Genomic DNA, 19199 nt, shown 5'->3' with positions numbered 1-19199 from the left:
CATCATCACTGTTTCTACCTCACACAATGACTGATAAAGAGAACATTTTAGAATAAAAGTACAAGTTTTTCCACTTTCTTGTTCACATATATTTGCTTTATTAATATATTAATTATCTTTATAGTTTCTTTGCAGGAACCTTTAAAACCATTTGTTCATTTTTGAAGACTGAATTTAGCTAATAATAGTTACTATACTCTATAAACCTCTGAATTTGGCAGCAAACCTAAAAAGCTGAAGGCTAATGATAAGTGAGGCACTGGAAGTACCAATGTCAATCCACCAGTGTTAAAAAATGTCTACTCTTCTGCTGAAAATGGCTGACTAGCACAGGGGCTGCATAAGGGTGCTAGGGTCAATCCACACAGTATTTTTAAAGCTCAATTTCCTTCTTTTATTACATGAAAAACAAGGTAAATACAAGTTCCAATATTCCCCCCCTCAATCAATGGCCCTCCTGTAAATCCTACTTTGACAGCCCATTATTTCCCAAAGTTTGTTTTTACCACTACAAAAGATGGGGGAAGGGGAATTTAATGTTCAAATGTTTGCAAAATATATGATTAAACAAATTCCAAGGTCCCCAATTTTTATATATTAAAGTGTCCATTTTGAAGAGGACACAATCAGAATCTATAAGTTCTTTTAACACTTAATCTTTTTATACAACTCCTTTTTTCAAGAAGACTCTCACTAAATTAGTGTTTCTTTCTTTCTAAAAAGATTTTATTTATTTATTTATTTATTTGAGGGAGAGAGAGAGAGAAGCAGACTCTCCACTGAGCAGGGAGACTGACCCAGGGCTTAATCCCAGGACCCTAGGACCATGACCTGAGCTGAAGGCAGACACTTAACCGACTAAGCCACCCAGGCACCCCAAGATTAGTGTTTCAAAACTTACTTTGGAAAATGCTGGCCTTGAACCAGTAGTTTCTGAAATATAATGAAGATTCAAGGCAGAAGAAAACCACTTAAAGAAACTTAACCGGTCATATCCCCTAGGTAAGGCAAGGTTTTTCAGGGCCAAGCTTTCAAGGAGGGAACATTCTAAAATATAATACTAATCACGTGTTCTTTTTGGTCCAATAAATGCTTTCTGAATGGCATTTATTAAGGTATGGTAGGTATTACATCTCAGTCTGTGAACTAAAGAGATAAATCTGAATATAACGCTTAGAAGAGCTCCATGTACAAAGTGGGGGTTCAAATATTATGAGATGATTATACATATATATTCTACATGCAGTTGACCCTTGAACAAGACAGGTTTGCACTATGTGGATTTTTTAAGTTTACTGCCCCAGCATGGAGTTTTTTTCAGTAAACACAATACTTTAAATGTGTTTTCTCTTTCCTTGTAGGAGAGAGTTATTTTCATAATAATGCTTTTATTTCTAGCTTACTTTATTGTAAGAATATAGTATATAATATATATAACATTCAAAATATGTGTTAATTGACTGTTTATATTACCAGGAAGGCTTCCAATCAAGTTAAGTTTTTGGGGAGACAAAAGTTATACATGGATTTAACTGTGTGTGTGTGTGTGTGTGTGTGTGTGTAAGGGGGTGGGGGTTGGGGGGGTGTCAGTGACCCTAACCTCCACATTGTTCAAGGGTCAACTGTATATGTAAGTTTATCTATGAGCCATAGGTGGGTGGGAAAGGTTTTGGGAGTAAATGCAAGGTGGGTTTTTCTGATCAAATGCAGGGATATAGTTTTATAAATATATATGCCATTTTCTAGCCCCTCTTTCAATTTTTGCAGAAAATTTTTTCCTTACATTTACCCTGAAAATTGTATTCAAAGAACCTCAACAGTTATGATGAAATACCAGGCTTCATGTTTATGTATTTCACCTGGTAAAACTCTGAAAACATTTCAACATCATACTGGATTTAAAATTTTATAGAACATCTTGATTATGTAAGCTCTAAGTCATTCTTGTTGAATTATGTTGATGTTTCTCAATCTTTTAAAAAATGAAAGCCTCCTTCTGATAAAAATAACAAAAGCTTTATGCTCTTTTTATAGTTGATATTACTATAATACTGAATATGTTTTGAAAGCTATGTAGGTGCCTCCATTCATTCTGATACACCACCGTGGTGGAAAAAATTCATGAAATATTCAAATAGTGCCACATGATAGATTAGAGTCAATCTTTATTTTTATATAAGCAAAATCTTTCCAAAGATTACTATATGGCTCATTGCTAATAACTACATTAGTATAATGACTCACTAGTGCAATGACAACCTTAATAAAGGCTGATACCATGAACTGCCACTTAATGTTAAAAAGTCTTTGGAGCGGATGATACAGTGTTACATCCTAATATGGAGTTCAGAATACAACATATTCAAACTCACTTTAGCGGTAAAAAGAAAATATAAAAACATCCTAAAAATACGAAATTTGGAATCTATCTTCTACACCTGCCAACTGGATATAGTGCCAATATCACTAAGAATACGAACTTACTAGCAAAGTACCAGCTTTGCTTGACTCAAGACAGAGTTTCTTTTTGCCTCATCAATGGTGGTAGGAGCTCATTATGGCCTGGTACTAACTCTTTCCCAGCTTCCTTACTTTTCTTATTCCAACAAAAAGGCTTTACTGTCCACTGTAACAATTTGACAATACATACTCACTGTGATGATTCCAACAATTCAAAAAGACTTTATAAGGTAGAAAATTAGGATAAAATCATTCTAACTCTTCTATCATCCAAAAATAATGACCATTAAAGTATTTAATCTTAATTTTGGACATTTGTTTCCAATCTTTGCCTGTCTTAAATAACAGAGAGAAACACTACTGTATATCTACCTTTGGGCCCTGTCTTTCTATGATACATTCTTAGATATAAGACTGCTGGGTCTAAGATATATTCTTTATAGTGCTTTGGACACAAATTACCAAACTTCTTTCCATCTCTTTATAGTTTATGGGAAGTATGGCCTTTCTTGTCCTTACTGTGATAAAGCAGCAGCCAAAAAGATAGACTTGGATTATCTGACACTTATTCAGCCTGTCTTCTTAAGTTTACGTTTCCCCTGAAAGCATAACCAGAGGCTGTAAACTAAAAGCCTGGCTGGATGCAAATGAACTTGGATTTGCTTTATTTACTCCACATAGCACAGCAATTTAAAAAATATTGTTTTTAAGAAGGGGCATGCACACTCCAGTTCACCACAGTCCTTACCATTTTACCTTCTTAAATTTCAGCACTCTGCTCACTGAAGAGGACTGTTTGGCTCTGTAGGCATTTGCTACTTCTCATGTAAAATAACCTTAAGAAACTCAAATTTCATGAAGTAAGTGGCCTGACAAATACTAAACTGTGACACCTAAATCTAGATACTTAAGGCCAGTCTTAAAAGGGATTGTTTCTTCCTAAACACTGTGTCGGGAGGAATGTTAAGCAACAAAGTAGGACATAAGATATCAACTGTTAATTGTTACTTGACTTAACTCAGGTTTCACTGTATTTTCAGAAAATCATCACATTTTCCCTTACATTACAGGTATTTCAAGACCCCAAATCCTTAGCCCTTTCAGTACTTCTAAAGACCTGCAGCAGCACAGCACAGTGTTAACTAAGAGCATGGCTCCTAAACCAGGCTACCTGGGTTCAACACCTGAATTGGTTAATCACTGGCTGTGCGACCTCAAGTAAGCTAACCTCTCAGGGTCTTAGTTACTTCATCTGTAAAATGAGGATAGTAATGGTAGCTACTTCATAGGGTAAGTGTGAAGACTAAACGCATCATATGAAGCACTCAGTGCACAGCACATAACATGTATATAATATGTGTGTATTGTATATTATAATATATATAGTATATGTAAGATATACTTCAATTAAAAATGGTTTAAAAATATATACAGGCAGTCCTCACTTTGCATGATAATGTGAGACCATAAAAATGCCCGTGAAAGTTGAAACTATGCAAAGCAATCTTAATAATCCATGGGAAAGGGGCGCCTGCGTGGCTCAGTCGTTAAGCGTCTGCCTTCAGCTCAGGTCATGATCCCAGGGTCCTGGGATCGAGGCCCGCATTGGGGTCTCTGCTCTGTGGGGAGCCTGCTTCTCCCTCACCCGCTCCCCCTGCTTGTATTCCCTCTCTTGCTGTCTGTCAAATAAAGTCTTTAAAAAAAAAAAAAAATCAGTGGGAAAAATTACTATTGTTCCAGACTTAGAAAATTTCTTGTCAATACATTAAAAATTTCCAGTTATAAAGGTACGGAAAAATGAAAAAAATATTAAAACTAATATTTATTAAGGACATCGTAATTTAAAACATTAAAAACACTGAAAAATGAAGTGTTTTATTTCTTTGAAAAATTTATCAAGAGTAGCTTAAACAACAGTTGCCTTCTTCCCATTGTTTAACTTAGGATACAGAGTGAACATCTTCTACCACGCGTGGTAAATCATCATATACCTTACCCAGTCTAGATAACTCAATCACTTAAGAGCAGGTGTGTGACTAAAGTCCTTTTAAAACCTTAGAGTCTACAAAACAGAAAAGAATAAAAATATGACAGAATGAATAACAACATGAAGACTTACATTATACTGATGATTAGCAACAGGTTTATAATTGGTTGTCACAACTTTGTCCAGTTGTTGTGATAGCCTTACAGGTTTGGAAGATTCTTCTATTTGCAATCTGAAAAACAAAAGGCATTATTAACAAACTTACTCATTTATTAGAGTGAAACCTGAAGTGTTATTGCTATAAATCTTCTTACTCAATATTTAACATATAAAAAGTAACCCCCAAAGCTATATCAACTTTAATATAATACTTTATGAATTTTCTTAAATTATATGGTATAAAACTAATGAAGTCATTACAAAATTCCATTTGCTTGATAAGAGATAAAGATAAATAGATAATATGCTGACACTCAGGTCTAATGGTTGCTTTATTGGACAGCACAGATACAGAACATTTCAAGCATCAAAGAAAGTTCTATCGGATAGCACTGGTATAAAACTATTGCAGAACTCCATCTAAACTGAAATATAACTCAAAATACCACCTCTGGGGAAAAGCCATAAACATATTACTTTAAATTCTTTTACTAGAACAGGAACTAAAAAGAATTTTCATTTAAAATTCCTTTAAAAAGCACAACTAGCACAACTTGCAGTATAAAAACTACCTTTTTTTTTTTTTTTTTTTTTAAAATTCACTTGAGAGAGAGAAAACTTGAGTGAGGACAGGAGCAGTGGGGAGGGTCACCGCGAGAGGGAGAAGCAGACTCGCTGCTGACCAGGGAGCCTAATGCGGGGCTCGATCCCAGCAGACACTTAACCAACTGAGCCACCCAGGTGCCCCAGAAAGTACCTATTTTTATAACATTTTATTCCTTGCATGAAGCTAATTATCTATTTCCTTCTCCTATATTTAGGTATGTAACACTGAATTACTCAGAAGAATTTAGATACATAGCAATTGCTTTTTTAAATGTAAAAGTTATAAATACTATAGGTTTTGGTTTTGCTGTGATCCCCAAATTCAGTATAGTCACTTCTGATTTGAAATAATATTTCAAATATTAAATAAATATTAAATTAATAATAAATCAAATATTAAATAAATATTTAAATTCTATTTATAAATCTGTATCTATCATTTTAATACATAAAATGATTATTTTATAAAGCATAAGAAAAGTACTCTAGAAATGTCTTCGGAAACTTACTGTATTGGTAACCATAAATCATACAATGTTACTTTGCTTTTCATGAGCCAAATACACTTTCTGTGAACCACAAAGAAAGTACTAGCAAGAGATCTAGAAGGGAGATGTCCACCCAAAGATAGACTTGGTACTTATACTCCTTCAGTGGCCTCTTAACTGTTCTTGGATGAAGCACAAGGTCCTTCGTATGACTTTATGTCACTCTGAGATCTAGTCCCTGCTTATGTCTCTAGCTTTAGTGACATTCTCCCACATCTGCTTCAGACCACAGCTGTGCCATGACCAGATTTTAGCAGAAGCCTCCTGCCGGCAATTATTCAGCAAGTGTTTACTGGGTGCCTATCTCTGCCAGGCACCGGGACAGAGGCTGGGAAGTCAGCAATAAAGAAAAGACTTACTTGAGTGGAAGAAAAACATTAAACAAATGCTTATCTATAACTAATTAACTGCAGAACTGAAAAGGAGCAGGAGGTTGGTATGATAACGACTGACTGACTGCATGCTGCTAGGAAGTAAACACGAGCCCTGGTGTGTGCACTTCAGGGTAGCTGGAGCAGGGCTGCCCATGCTTTTAAGAGGTGGGGCAAAAAAGTCAGGTGGAAATGACTCCTCCAAGCTGAGAAGACACCTTGAAGTGACTAAGAAAGAAACAAGTGAGTGAAGACAGGTGTAGGAATGTTTACAGAGGGTTAGAACTAAGTATGTCTAACTCCCTGAAGGGGGAGAAGGGGGAGATAATCAAGTGGCAGTCTGTTTCTAAACACCTCTTTGTGTTCTAATCTTAGCCTTATCCCCTACCGGAATCAGTTCTCAGGGATCTGGCCTCTTTAAATGGTAATCTATCTGTTATGTTTCCACTAAATTATCTTCTCTGTTTCAATCATCACACTCCATAATTTGATTTTATGAGACATTCAAGGAGGGAGGCATGTACTAGCTCCTTCCTCCCACATTAAACAATTGTTCCCATTACTTCACAATCTGAAAATTCCTTGGGGTTTCAGTTTGTTTAGGTAAGTGCGTCTTTATAAGTGGTAACTTATTCTTGTCATACTCTTGCACTTGAATTCATTCGCAGGCACTGCATCCTGATTCAAGTTCAGGTGGCATACACTCACTTCCTTTCAATTCTAGTGCAACAGCTCTAAAAGTCAATGCTGTCATCCATAGTGTCATGCCATTTTTAGCCTCAAAGTATCTCATCTTTTAAATTTAGAAAGGAAAACACTGAATTAACTTTTTAAAAATAAAGAGCTCATATAAAAACTTAACCTTCGTATTATGTATTTGAAATATCAACTTCAAGGGTTTTAACTAAAAGAGGTTATCTTATGATTCAAAACTCAAAACGTTAATCTAGGGGCTGAAAATCATGACATCTTTAAAGAACTAAATCTTAAAATACTTTAATAAACCTTGAATAGTTTTTAAAAAAGATTTTATTTATTTGACAGAGATCACAAGTAGGCAGAGAGGCAGGCAGAAAGAGAGGGGGAAGCAGGCTCCCTGCTGAGAAAAGGGCTCGATCCCAGGACCCTGAAATCATGACCTGAGCCGAAGGCAGAGGCTTAACCCACTGAGCCACCCAGGCGCCCCAACCTTGAATAGTTTAAAATAGGTTAGCAGGGATCTTTACCTAACATAAATAAATTAATTTAACATTATCTCAGAAAGTGTCAGAACAATTTGCAACTCTACTTCACCACTGAACCATGTACTTAATGAAACATCACTAACCTCAACATGCCTTCAAAGTCAAAATGAGGTTTTTCTGGCTTTGCACAAAACAATAAAATTTGGAAATATCTGGTCCGTAAAGCTGAAGAGCAAAGAACATATAGAGGTTGTAGGCAGGACTGATAGGAAACTAAGTTTCACTGTCCTAACCATTAAAAAAAAAAAAGGGGGTCTTTTTCAGAAAAATTTTTAAATATCGTGTTATTTTCAAGAAACTGTAACACCAAAATCATATCCTCTGATTTTTAGGTGTAGCCAGACCTTGTTTTACCTTTGTTTTATAAACCATTAAAAAAAAATACTTATGGGACGCCTAGGTGGCTCAGTCCATTAAGCTTCTGCCTTCGGCTCAGGTCACGATCCCGGAGTCCTGGGACTGAGCCCTGCATCAGGCTCTCTTCTCAGTGGGGAGCCTGCTTCTCCCTCTGCCTGCCTCTCCCTTTGCTTGTTTTCTCTTTCTCTCTCAGACAAATAAATAAATAAAATCTTTAAAAAAAATACTTAGCACTAATTACTACTATCACTTCAGAACAATTTAGAATATACTTCCATCTTAGAAAGCTAGAACAATTACTAGTGTTTCTGGAATTATTATCTCAAGATCCAATTGTATCTCTTACTTCTTCCCAGCAAAGAAAAAGCTCAAAGGCTACATGACCTAACAGCTAAAATCCTAACAAAACAATAGCTGTAACAAATTTATACAGACATTTAAAGAGCACTTACTATGTGCTGGAAACTGTGTTAAAAGCTTCACTTATATTATCTCAATCTCACTTCTTCCTTACAGTAGGCAAAAAGTGAACTAGAACTCGGAGTTTTTTTTTTACCCCAAGTTTCAGACAGTTAACCTATTAAGTCCCTAACAACATATGGTCTCTTCTATATAGTCTCCTAAAAGGCCACATAGCAGAATAAAACCGCTAATTAAAATCTCATTCATATAAAAAAATTTTAAAAATTCATTAAGTATAGTTCAAAATAAGTAATTCTCCTTAACACTCATCAACTTGCCTACAACTAGCCCAATTATACAAATACATACAGAAGGGCACATTTTCCTTTTCAACACCTAAAAAAAGATTCCTATTAAGTTAACGTCACGAGTCATTAGGCTACAACGATGGTCCATAATCACTCATCAAAATCACTTAAAGATCTTCTTCATTATACTTAATTAAGATTTACATACTACACTGGGAATTCAATTTTTAAATTATTTAGAATATTTCAGAAATACAAAATCCATGTAAAAAAAAATAGTAGCATAAGCATCTCCAAAATACTTTAAAGGATGAACACTGGTAAAATCTAAAAAAATGGGAAAAGTCAAATTCTATTGCTTTAAAGATACTAGATTGCAGAAGGGAAGTCTACAAATTTTAGTCAGTAGACCCTCCACTCACCTCCTTGGTAAGCGTAGTGCATCCCATGTAAAAGTAATTCAATAAATATTTGTTAAGCAAATGAACAAACGATACCACTACTGGACAATTAGATCATAAAGGTAAAGGGCAAAACCCATATTAAGAAATCCCGCATTAATGCCTGATTTTATACATGCAGACTATTTGCTTAAGCAAAAAACCCTAAGTAACACTGCCTTGACTAATCTGGTTATCAGTGATAGAATTAAACAACTACAAAAAAAACCCCCCCACTAAACAACAAATGTTTCTACCAGCAACTGCCAATGTAGGAGTCATTTGTGTTATAGCTGCATGTGATTTCAATTTATGCTCTTCTTAAAATGACAGGTTTCACAAAAGAATGTGTATATTCTGAAGATTTTGATTTCACTTTTAAAGGGAAAAGTAAAGCAGTGAAAGAGGTAAAGAGTGCGTCCAAGGGGGAGAAGAAGGCTGACGTTCTGCAGGGTGAGAGAGAGGTAGGTCTCGAGGCAAGGAGAAGCAGGAACAGCAGTGGAGCAATGGAACTGCCTATGAGCAAGAGCACGTATACTTGGCCCAGAGTCAGGTTAACAAAAGAGGAGTTTCGGAAGAAAGTCCAGCGTGGGGGCAGGCAGAGAGAAGGCTGGGTCAACGGCCAAGGTGCCTGTGGAGCCGATTCACTAATACGAAAGGCTCTGGTAACATCCCGTTTTAACACAGTCCACTTACTGGAAGTTTCAGTATTCTGAGAACAGGACAAAGAGAGCTTCTTGGAGGAACTGTAACAGCTGCACATGTTAATCTATTAGAACATGCATCCGAGTGGCAATGAAGAAATTGCACAGCTTGCAATTGATGAGTAAAGGAATTATATCCTTATCTGGCAGGGCTTCTGGAAGGATTAAAGACAGCAAATTTGAAATTAAGTAATTTACGTGTCTCTTACAAATATTTATTAGTATTTGTAAGCCTTGTGAAAACAGGAACTTGCTCATATCCCTAGCGCCTAGAATAGGCATGCAGTATAAATGTGTTGAATAAACGAGAAAATAAAAGATGAGAAGAAAAATTTTAGGCTGCATTCAATCAGAGATGGCAATCTAATCGTCAAATCATAAGATTTGTGGCAATATATGCTAACGTTTAGATTTGGCATTTGAGAAAAGAGACTATATATATTAAGATTTAATTTTCACTCTGTAGGCAACACTCAACATATCTACTTGCACTGCGTAATACAGTAGCCACTAGCAATATGCAATTATTTAAATTAGTTTAAACTAAAACTTAGCTCCTTAGGCACACCAAACACATTTTAAGTGCCCAAAAGGCACATATGGCTAATGTCAACATATAGGACGACACAGATCAAGAGCACTTCTATCACTGCAGGAAGTCATTGCAGAATGACAAACCCAAGTATCTATAGGAGCTTGTCAAGTAAAGTAGAAGTCCCAGCGAGAGATGCGGGCTGTGGTGACCTGGAAATAGAACACATGCTCCATCCCAAGTGGGCAATAAGCCCTTAGCATGTACTTGATGGTTAGTCTGTAGGAATACAAGCACAGTATTACCAGATCTTCTAATTACTCAAGAATATGCAGAGTCAGATTTTTGTGTGAAAGCATTTATTTAAACACTGCCAACTAATTCAATTTTTATAAAGGGCAAACCTTCCCCCTGCCCCGCACCCACCCCCAGCCCCTGGCAAAACAAAAATAACCTCTCAGTACCAAAAAACATACTAGCTGTACCACATCACTAGTTTGCAGCCTCTGACCTCTAGATCCCAGGGGGTCTGTTTGCTTTTAGTTTTAAGCAAAGCAGCAGCAAAGAATTCAGAATTAGTACTAGAAGCAGGAAAGTCATGACACAAGTGTGTAATAACTACTTGCATCAAGACTCTAGTTTTGGGCGCCTGGGTGGCTCAGTTGCTTAAGCGACTGCCTTCAGTTCAGGTCATGATCCTGGAGTCCCAGGATCGAGTCCCACGTCAGGCTACCTGCTTAGCAGGGTGTCTCCTTCTCCCTCTGACCTTCTCCCCTCTCATTCTCTCTCTCTCTCTCACACACACAAATAAGTAAAATCTTAAAAGAAAAAAAAAAAAAAAGACTCTGGTTTTGTTAAAAGACCAGCAATTCCCTCCAACTTCAATCCCCTGTTACCTATCCTAAGGAGAATCCCTGAGCTCCCGGATAGGCTCACCTAGACTGTTCTCACGGGAGTGCATTCCAGCTAGTAATCAGACTAAAAATCAAAAGATATCTCCTAAGTAATATAGAAATTAGTTTTTGGCTCTTTAGAAAACTAGCAATTTCATATGATTCAACCTAACAGCTCCCACTAAATGAAAGACTTAACACTGAGTTGAGTCTTCTACATGAGAATAGAACTGAAATGGCTAATTAAGCCCTAGCATAATGGTGACTTGCCCATGATCAATACTGTTTGTTGGAAGCAGGGAGAGGGGGAGAGATTCAAGATTCCTTGTCCAGTGCTCTTCACTTATACCATAATTACATCTTAAATATAATGAAATAATCCAGATGTCTCAAGTTGGTAAGCATATATATACATATATGTGTGTGTGTGTATATATATACACATATATATATAAAATCCCAATTTAAAATATTTATAGTTATATGAGAAAATATACTATGTCCCAAAATATGTCCATTACATTAGCTAGCAAGGTATCCAGAAGGGGCCTACACTCAGCAAGGGAATGATTCACACTTGGACTCTGTTTTCTCCTAGAATCTTGATAGAAACAACAGCCCTGAGAAGTTCTGGGTATGTGTTGATTAAGGTAAAATAAATGACACTTAGTGTAATGAAGACATTTTGTAAGGGTCTTGTTTTTTTTTTTTTAATTACTGCCTAAATTCTATTTTTCACTGAAACACTGTAAGACTGTCAACATATTAGCAAATTTTCACTTCTCCAGGAAGACTCTGTCACCAGCATTTTATCGAGTATCCATCTCCACTACCTAACCAACATAAAATCCCCACTCAACAGTCCAAAATATAAATACCTTGCCTCCTGCCAAAACCTCATCATTATCTTATCATTTTATCTTATATTCTTTCCTTATGTAATATATTTATTATCTTGAACTTGAAGGCAAATGCGTTCAGTGGATATCTTTACCCGAAGCAGTGGCATTACTTCTATGTCACCAGGGCTCTGGCTGTGCGCAAGTACAACAGACACCCACACTGGACGAAGGGGGCCAGGAGGACAGCACACACAACTAGCTCTCGTGCGTCTGGAAAACTACAGGATGTCCACGGTATGCAGTGCCTAAAGGTTTTGTTGAAGTAATTATCAATTTTGGTCACCTGCAAGGTAGCCATTTTAATTTTTTTTTTCGTTAGTCCAAGTCAGGGATGCTTTGTTATACCATCTCAAGACAGCAAATTTCTTTTCACCTTGGAAAGTTTGGATTCCAATTTAAGTGTGTGTGTGATGGGGAAGGGAAAGGAGGAGAGGGGCAGGCAGAAAGGAAAGGGGGCAGAAAGAAGGATGGCATTTATTGGAAAAAACCCTTTGCTGCTTACGCTCTTCCTATTAATCAGATACTCTAGTCATTATTTTAGTACAGGCAAAGAATAGAAATACATGAGAAGAAAAAAAGGTTACCTAATCAGGGACCATTTATTACTTCTCAATACATGACCAGCAAGCTATTCTTCCTATGCTAGAAATGAAGTTATCCTAAACTCCAATGGATGTTGAGTGACAAAAACACTTAAATTTCATTCTTTAAGAAGCTTTCATTTTATTTCCCTTCTCCAAATTCCAATCAAAGTAAAAAGCCTAAATAACTTGGTATAGTTCCCAGGGGTGTGGGCGAAAGCTCATCTATCAATAGGACCACTAATATTTATAACTTCAATATTCAAAAGAGCAACAAAAAACTATCTATTGTATTCAGGTTCATGCCAATATTTTGCATTAAACAAATCAGAGATTAAAAGCAAACCTATGGCATACTGCGAGACTTTGAAACATGCTTAGTCTAGAAAGAATATATCATACCATGCATGATATGACAGGGTCTGAAACAAGATGGTTTTAAGCTCCTGGCCTACCACCAGGTATGATTTTGGACAAGTTAGTCAATCTCTTTAACACCTGGTGCCCTCAAGGGAAAAACTGAGGATTATGACAACTGAAATAGGGAGATGATCTTTATAAAACACTGTCCCTTAGCTTGTATTCAGTACACTGTAGCTATTGTAATTATTGTTATTACCCAAGTAGCCACACTGAACAGAAATGTATAGGAGTCATTTGAAAACAACTCTTAATAATTATCTGGTTTACCTAATGGATTTTGAAATCAAGACTTATGGAATCTGTGTTTATCCTTTATTCCAACAGGGGATATTTGACTACATCAGATTAAAAGCACTTTTTCTGATCTCCTCTGATGTTTTCAAGGAAAGAAAATTTCTTCCTAAATGCCATTCAACAGCAGGTAAAACATGTAATTCACAGAAGTGCTAATTATAACTAATTATAACTTAACCACAGCACCAGAAGACATATAAAAATAAGGCAGCTTACAGCTTACAGTTTTGGATGACTGTACACCTGATCTTAAAAATGCACTGAATTATTAGATGTAGTCAAATATTTTTCAATTTAGTCTTCAGGGCACTCAAATCAACGTCTCATATATGACTTTCAACCAGTAGTGACTAGAACATGTATCTAAGTTTCACAAAAGTAGAAAACTACATTTGAGCAGAACATCTCTTTAAGTTATACAGATAACTCATAGCCATTTTTAAACAGTCTCAAAAATTAATCTTTCCCTGCCTTACTCATATTAAGTATGATGCAAGGAGGTTTTCTAATTTTCTTCCCAGAGGACAGGGCTACCTGCAGAAAAACTACATGGTGGGTACAACTGAATGGAATAATGATTTTATTCCTCTCCTTCCTTTATCATCAGTGTCTACTTTACTTTGGCTAGTGTCCCTATTTTTTTTTTTTTAACCTCCCTGACCTTTTTAGTTGATTTTCTCTCGATTTTCTATCTAGCTCTGGATTATTTCATATACATTATCTTACCTCGATAACCAAATAGGTTAATGCCTCAGGGAACATGAAACAATAACCCTTAGGCCTCTTTCCACCATGGAATCTCTAAGGATTAGTTTAGATTTTGTATCCTAAAGGATTCTTTGCCCAGCACTTACCTACACTGACCCTCCTGAACTTTTGTGTATGTGGTGGGTTAATCTAGTGCTTAGAAATCCTCTTGACACCACCATTTTACTCAAGCAACTCAGGTTTCACCATCCATTTCTTCTCTTCTCCAGATTATTTTCATAAATAGAAAGTGAGTTTTGCCTAAGTACTAATTCTAGAGGCTCGTGCTGCTTAAACTCTCCCACCCAGCTAAGTAATGGGCTCTAGCCTTCTGCTTCCTTGCAGATTCCCCACGTACAAGAGTCCACGGACTCCCACAGTGACGTATGACTCAGAGGCATGAGTGGATGAGAGAACTGCAGGCCAAGCAGTCACTGTGGCAGTTCAGTGTAATGTACTGGGACAGCCAAGCCCCTGAATATTCTTGAATCACATCATACAGATCTTGATTGAAAATACCTAAAAATATTTAATCAATACTACGTGAAAGCTTTTTCTTTCCATTAAGACAGAAATGTATTCATTAATTTAAGGCTGCAATTTGATTTTAAGACACAGGTTTTACCTTTGCAGATAAAATTCTTTCAAAATTTAAAAAAATTGCTAGAAATTACCATTAATAACATTAACTCAGTTTCACAACAGAAACACTAATGCTTATATGTTTACCATTTTGAGAAGGTGCCCAGAATAATTATTACACTAAGATTTTCTGTTTTCACGATTTTATCTATTCAAGTTGCTACCACTCTCGATAGATCTTCAACTCCAACTACTTTTTTGGAAGCTCCCAAAACTGTTTATCCACTGACTGTAAATAGGTTTCTGATTTGCTATTATTTGGTAGGGAATTATGCAACACTAGCATAAAGTTACCTGGCCACCATGCAAGTGTTCTTTTACATAAAGCCTATGGATAGATTTATTAAGAACTGAATATATCATTTTGAATATAGTACAAATTCTTTTGCTTGCTATTAGTAGAGGGAAGAAGGCATTACATAAATGTTTTAATCTAGATTTTTCTAAATATATAAAAATACTATCCTGTTCAATTCAAACCTAGGATTTTTTAACAGCTGGTCTCAGTACAAAGACAACAAACTTAGCATACAGGGAAAGGGTTTCTAAACAACATGGGGGTGAAAATAGTCCTGATGCTTTAGGGACTTAGTCTCTGTGTTATTTTATTTGCACTGTTAGCTCTACTTGAAAGTAGCTTCATCTTTTAGTCATTCATTTTATAGCCTATAATTCCTACAAAATCACACTATTCTTCATGGAGTTCTGGTTAGTCACAGAATGACTACTATTATGGGCCCAAAACAAATGTATCAAAATGTTTTCCGCATCATGAACATGCATGGATGGGACAAATTATTAGACAGGCTTACTTAGCCATGATGCATATTTTAAAATGATGGACAAAATTCACTTCATTATGCTAAGCTCTTGATATGACAATCTGGGTCATTTATTTTTGTAAATGTCACTTTGGTAGACATCTTTGATGAGGGCAAACACCAGTAAGATGATGATAAGAAGGAATACCAGTAAAAAAGCATAAACTTCTATGTTATTTTTTTTTTCAGTTGTGGTAATGGTTTTATACCAAGCTCTTTTCCTCAGTTCCCTCTAGTATTGCTAGCTGAAAGCTAGCTGTGTCCATGCAACAGTCCAAGGCAACGACACTATGACTTTGGTCTCTTAGCACTATCAATTCCAACAACTGTGGAACAAATGAAAAACTAGATATGTATGTATGTATGTATATGTACATATATATTTGGATGAACATATTCTAAAACACACCCGTGTTATGTTTCTCCCAGTTCAATATTTAGAGCCAAGAATGAAATTAATAGGATCTGAGCTTGCTGTATTTTTATACAGATCAAAATGAGAATATAGATGACTAAAGGGAAGTGGGCATCCGTGGGTTTAATTCATACATGAGGTAAGGGTTAAAATATGGAGTATGTTTGATAAAAGCAATTTAGATGTGAAATGAACTTGGTGGTTTAAATGAGCCTTTACATATTTTATAACAGATGGTACAGCAACAGTCTTTATATCATTTAAGATTAGATCTGATTCTTAAAACTGTGAACTCTATCACCATGAACAGGCTACACTATCTTCTCCAAATAAAGTATATTATAAAATGTGTATTTTCTGTAAGGTACATGTTCACATTATATGAAATCTGAAGGAGACACATTTTAAAAATGAAAATAAATTTTTATAACTGTTACTTTAAGTAGTGACTAAAGGAACTTAGAGTGAGTGTACAGAAGGGGAAATGAATGAGGTAATGTAGTTCAAAGAGGCTGACCTGACAGAAATTAGCCAATAAAAGATTGAAAAAATCACTATGACAAGAAGTACTTTTCAATTTTCATATTTATTAAACTATAATTTAAAGGCATATAACCAGAATTCTTTAAAATAGTTTAAAGCTAAGCACCCAATATTATCAAGCAGCCCCAACTGCTAACCTTCTGATCAGTTTCTTTGAACCTAAAAATATTTAGGCTAGGGATTAAATAAGCTGCTTATGGTGACAGAAGCAATGTTTCTCTAGCCAGGCACTGTGATATATACTGCAAGTATGAATCATTCTTCCAAATTAAAATTTCTATGATCCTATGACTACGTGATGGGTGCCAACAGAATACACCAGTGGGATCAAACAACTTCCACTCAGCAAATTTAAAAATTCCATTCTGCAAAATTCCAGTTGCCTCTGAGTAGAAATCAGAATTATTAGCAGCGTATCATGTCAAACTGTAGGAAGCTACCCAGGCGTACACTAACCAAGACACTGTTGCTATGGTGACTAAGCAAATATAGCAAATGGCTACTTCATTAGTGACTCCATGAAAGTATAAATGCTGGAATAATGGATGGAAATGTCTGACAGTGTGTGGCCACCAACATGTGCTGAGAGTCAGAGAGAATTTTTTAAAAGATAAGGTGAATTTCATTATGCTGTTTTAGCAACCTTCGAAAAATTAAGAAGAGGGATTCTGGTGCTAATTAAAACCAAATCAAGCCAGGAGGAAAAATCTACAGAAGGAGTGGTAAGGCTCGAGGGAGAGTGCTCCATTTTGGACCAGCTGCTGTGATACTGATATTGATATTAGAGATTGCAAGTCATTCAGACTGTCCTTTAGGGACAGCAAAGAGAGAAGGAAGGACTCCCTATCGATTCACTGCTTCAGACTCTCCACTGTGAATGGGGTTTCAGGCCATATGGTCTCACGTTCTCTTCATCAAGAGGATGAATAAAGGGGTTGAAAGAAGAATTTTGCACATGCTTCATCTCTGAAGAATTCAAACTTTACATTCAAGAATGATAATGAAAGCTGGAAATAAACTTCTGTGGTACAGTGACAAAAGATCAATGCTAGAATTAGACTTCTCTCAACGAAGTTAAATTTATCTAACACTCCATATACTCTTGCTCCAACCTCATAAAAACAAAGGCTAGAAACTAAAAAAACAAAACCAAAATGCTGTCTTTTCCTCTACATTTACACTGCCACTAAGAACTTGTAGCTGATGCAAACCATATAGGAACTAACCAAAGATATGCTTATATTTCAATTTCTACTTAATGCTGTTATATAAATACTATGTTAAATTGTTAGTTATAAAAATGTCAGTTATGTTATTGTTATGGCACATAATTATGTTATTATATAAATGATGCTAGTTACATTATGACTTTTTGATGACACAATAGTAAAGTGCTAGTTCAAAGTAAAGTAGTGTAATTACAAGGCACGTAGCTAGTTACATACAGCATAGTGTTATGGAGGAGTTACGGCAGTTCAAGACGCTCAAGTCCACTGGCAGTGCTAGCTCCGGTTAGTTGTTTTTGTGGTTCTTTTTTTTGGCAAAACTACCATTGTAAGAAAAAAAGACTAGCAGTACACAAAACTGGCTGACTTCTATTAAATATTAAATGTCATGCTTGTTTTTGTCCTTGTTTTCATCAATGTAAGCATCAGAGTGTTAAAAGCCATACTTACTAAGCACCTCAATTCATCCTCCCAAATTTGTTCAGATCTTCTAATCCTCGTTACTTGGGCCCACTACACCGCAACAGACTCTCCTCTGACTTCCTGTCTGAATGGCTTGCTCATCAGCATTGCTTAAGACATACAAATTCTTACTGGAATTAGCTCTCCTACCATACCCAAGGACCCAATCACACAGACATTGCCATTATTAAACTTTTTACTCCAATTTCTTCTGTATCTGTCTTACCTTGCTTGTCAAATTGAAAGTCGTTTGTTTGGAGGGCGGGTGGCCTGTATCCCACACACCTTTCTCTGTACAGTTCAGAACAGGACCCAATTAGGTGTTGTATTTGTAAAATTCCAAACATTCCATACGTCACCATGTTTGTCCTTCTAACCAGGTTCCTTTCCACCAACAGCTCTCGGACACCTTCTCCCCTTCAACATTCTGATGTTAACACATAAATCTCTTTCTCACCCCTCCTTCATTCTTCCTCACGCTGTATTCATAAATGGTATCTCCAGCTTCTGCTAAATATGTATGTTTACACTATCTTCTCACCAGCCACCTTCCAACTTCAACAAAAGCCTCTATTTCAAAGTGGTATCACATCTCCACCATCTCGCAACTGACTGTCAGAGGCAAGTATCCTACGAGTGCCTGTTCTTGATTAACGGAAAAGACAAACATACAGAGAGGTAAATAACAGTGTACAGTAAAAGCCAGAGTCAAGTACATGGGGATCCACAGGGCAATTGCCTGGAGGAGTAAGGAAAGGTTTTTTCTGGGGACGTGAAGGTCCAGCTAGGAGTTTTTTGTACAAAGTGGGGCAGTATGAGGGGCAGAAAAGAAGGTGGCAAATTCCAAGAATGGAAAGGGTGGAGAAGGAGGGAAGGCAGAAGGGGGGGTACTAAGGGAGGGGGAGTGGGAGGGAGAAGAGGTGAAAAATATGTGGTAAAAAGATTGTTAGGTCAGGCTACAGAAGCTCTCTTATGCCAAACTAAGCTATTATGAGTCAGTTGTCAAAACTGTGGAACTATGGGAATGGGCTCACCTTAAAATGAAAATTAACTCTGACCACAAAAAGGAGAATGAACCAGGGTAAGGAGAGACTGGTCTTAGGGATAACAATAAACAAGGGATGAAGAAAAG

At 36.4% G+C, this 19199-nt stretch overlaps 2 protein-coding genes across 3 annotated transcripts in view; one reads left to right on the top strand and one right to left on the bottom strand.

The window, feature by feature from the left end:
- The window catches only part of GTF2F2 (general transcription factor IIF subunit 2), a 149932-nt gene that overhangs the window by 28082 nt on the left and 102651 nt on the right, over nt 1-19199 (bottom strand). For both annotated transcript variants that reach the window (XR_004384612.1, XM_032873992.1), the window contains exon 6: nt 4580-4679. Coding sequence is in view for 1 of the 2 variants with exons in the window: in XM_032873992.1 (XP_032729883.1) it covers nt 4580-4679 (100 nt within the window). In the remaining variant the exon portion in view is untranslated. The remainder of the gene's footprint in view (nt 1-4579; nt 4680-19199) is intronic.
- Nucleotides 18514-19199, top strand: part of KCTD4 (potassium channel tetramerization domain containing 4) — a 37384-nt gene continuing 36698 nt past the window's right edge. Inside the window, exon 1 of the mRNA XM_032873989.1 lies at nt 18514-18745. The gene's annotated coding sequence lies outside the window, so the exon portion shown is untranslated. The remainder of the gene's footprint in view (nt 18746-19199) is intronic.

Source organism: Lontra canadensis, unplaced genomic scaffold, assembly GCF_010015895.1.
Source record: "Lontra canadensis isolate GAN:19392208 unplaced genomic scaffold, GSC_riverotter_1.0 scaffold51, whole genome shotgun sequence".
NCBI lineage: Eukaryota > Metazoa > Chordata > Mammalia > Carnivora > Mustelidae > Lontra > Lontra canadensis.
Note: the sequence above shows the minus strand (reverse complement) of the source record. Positions and strands in the feature narration are given on the sequence as shown.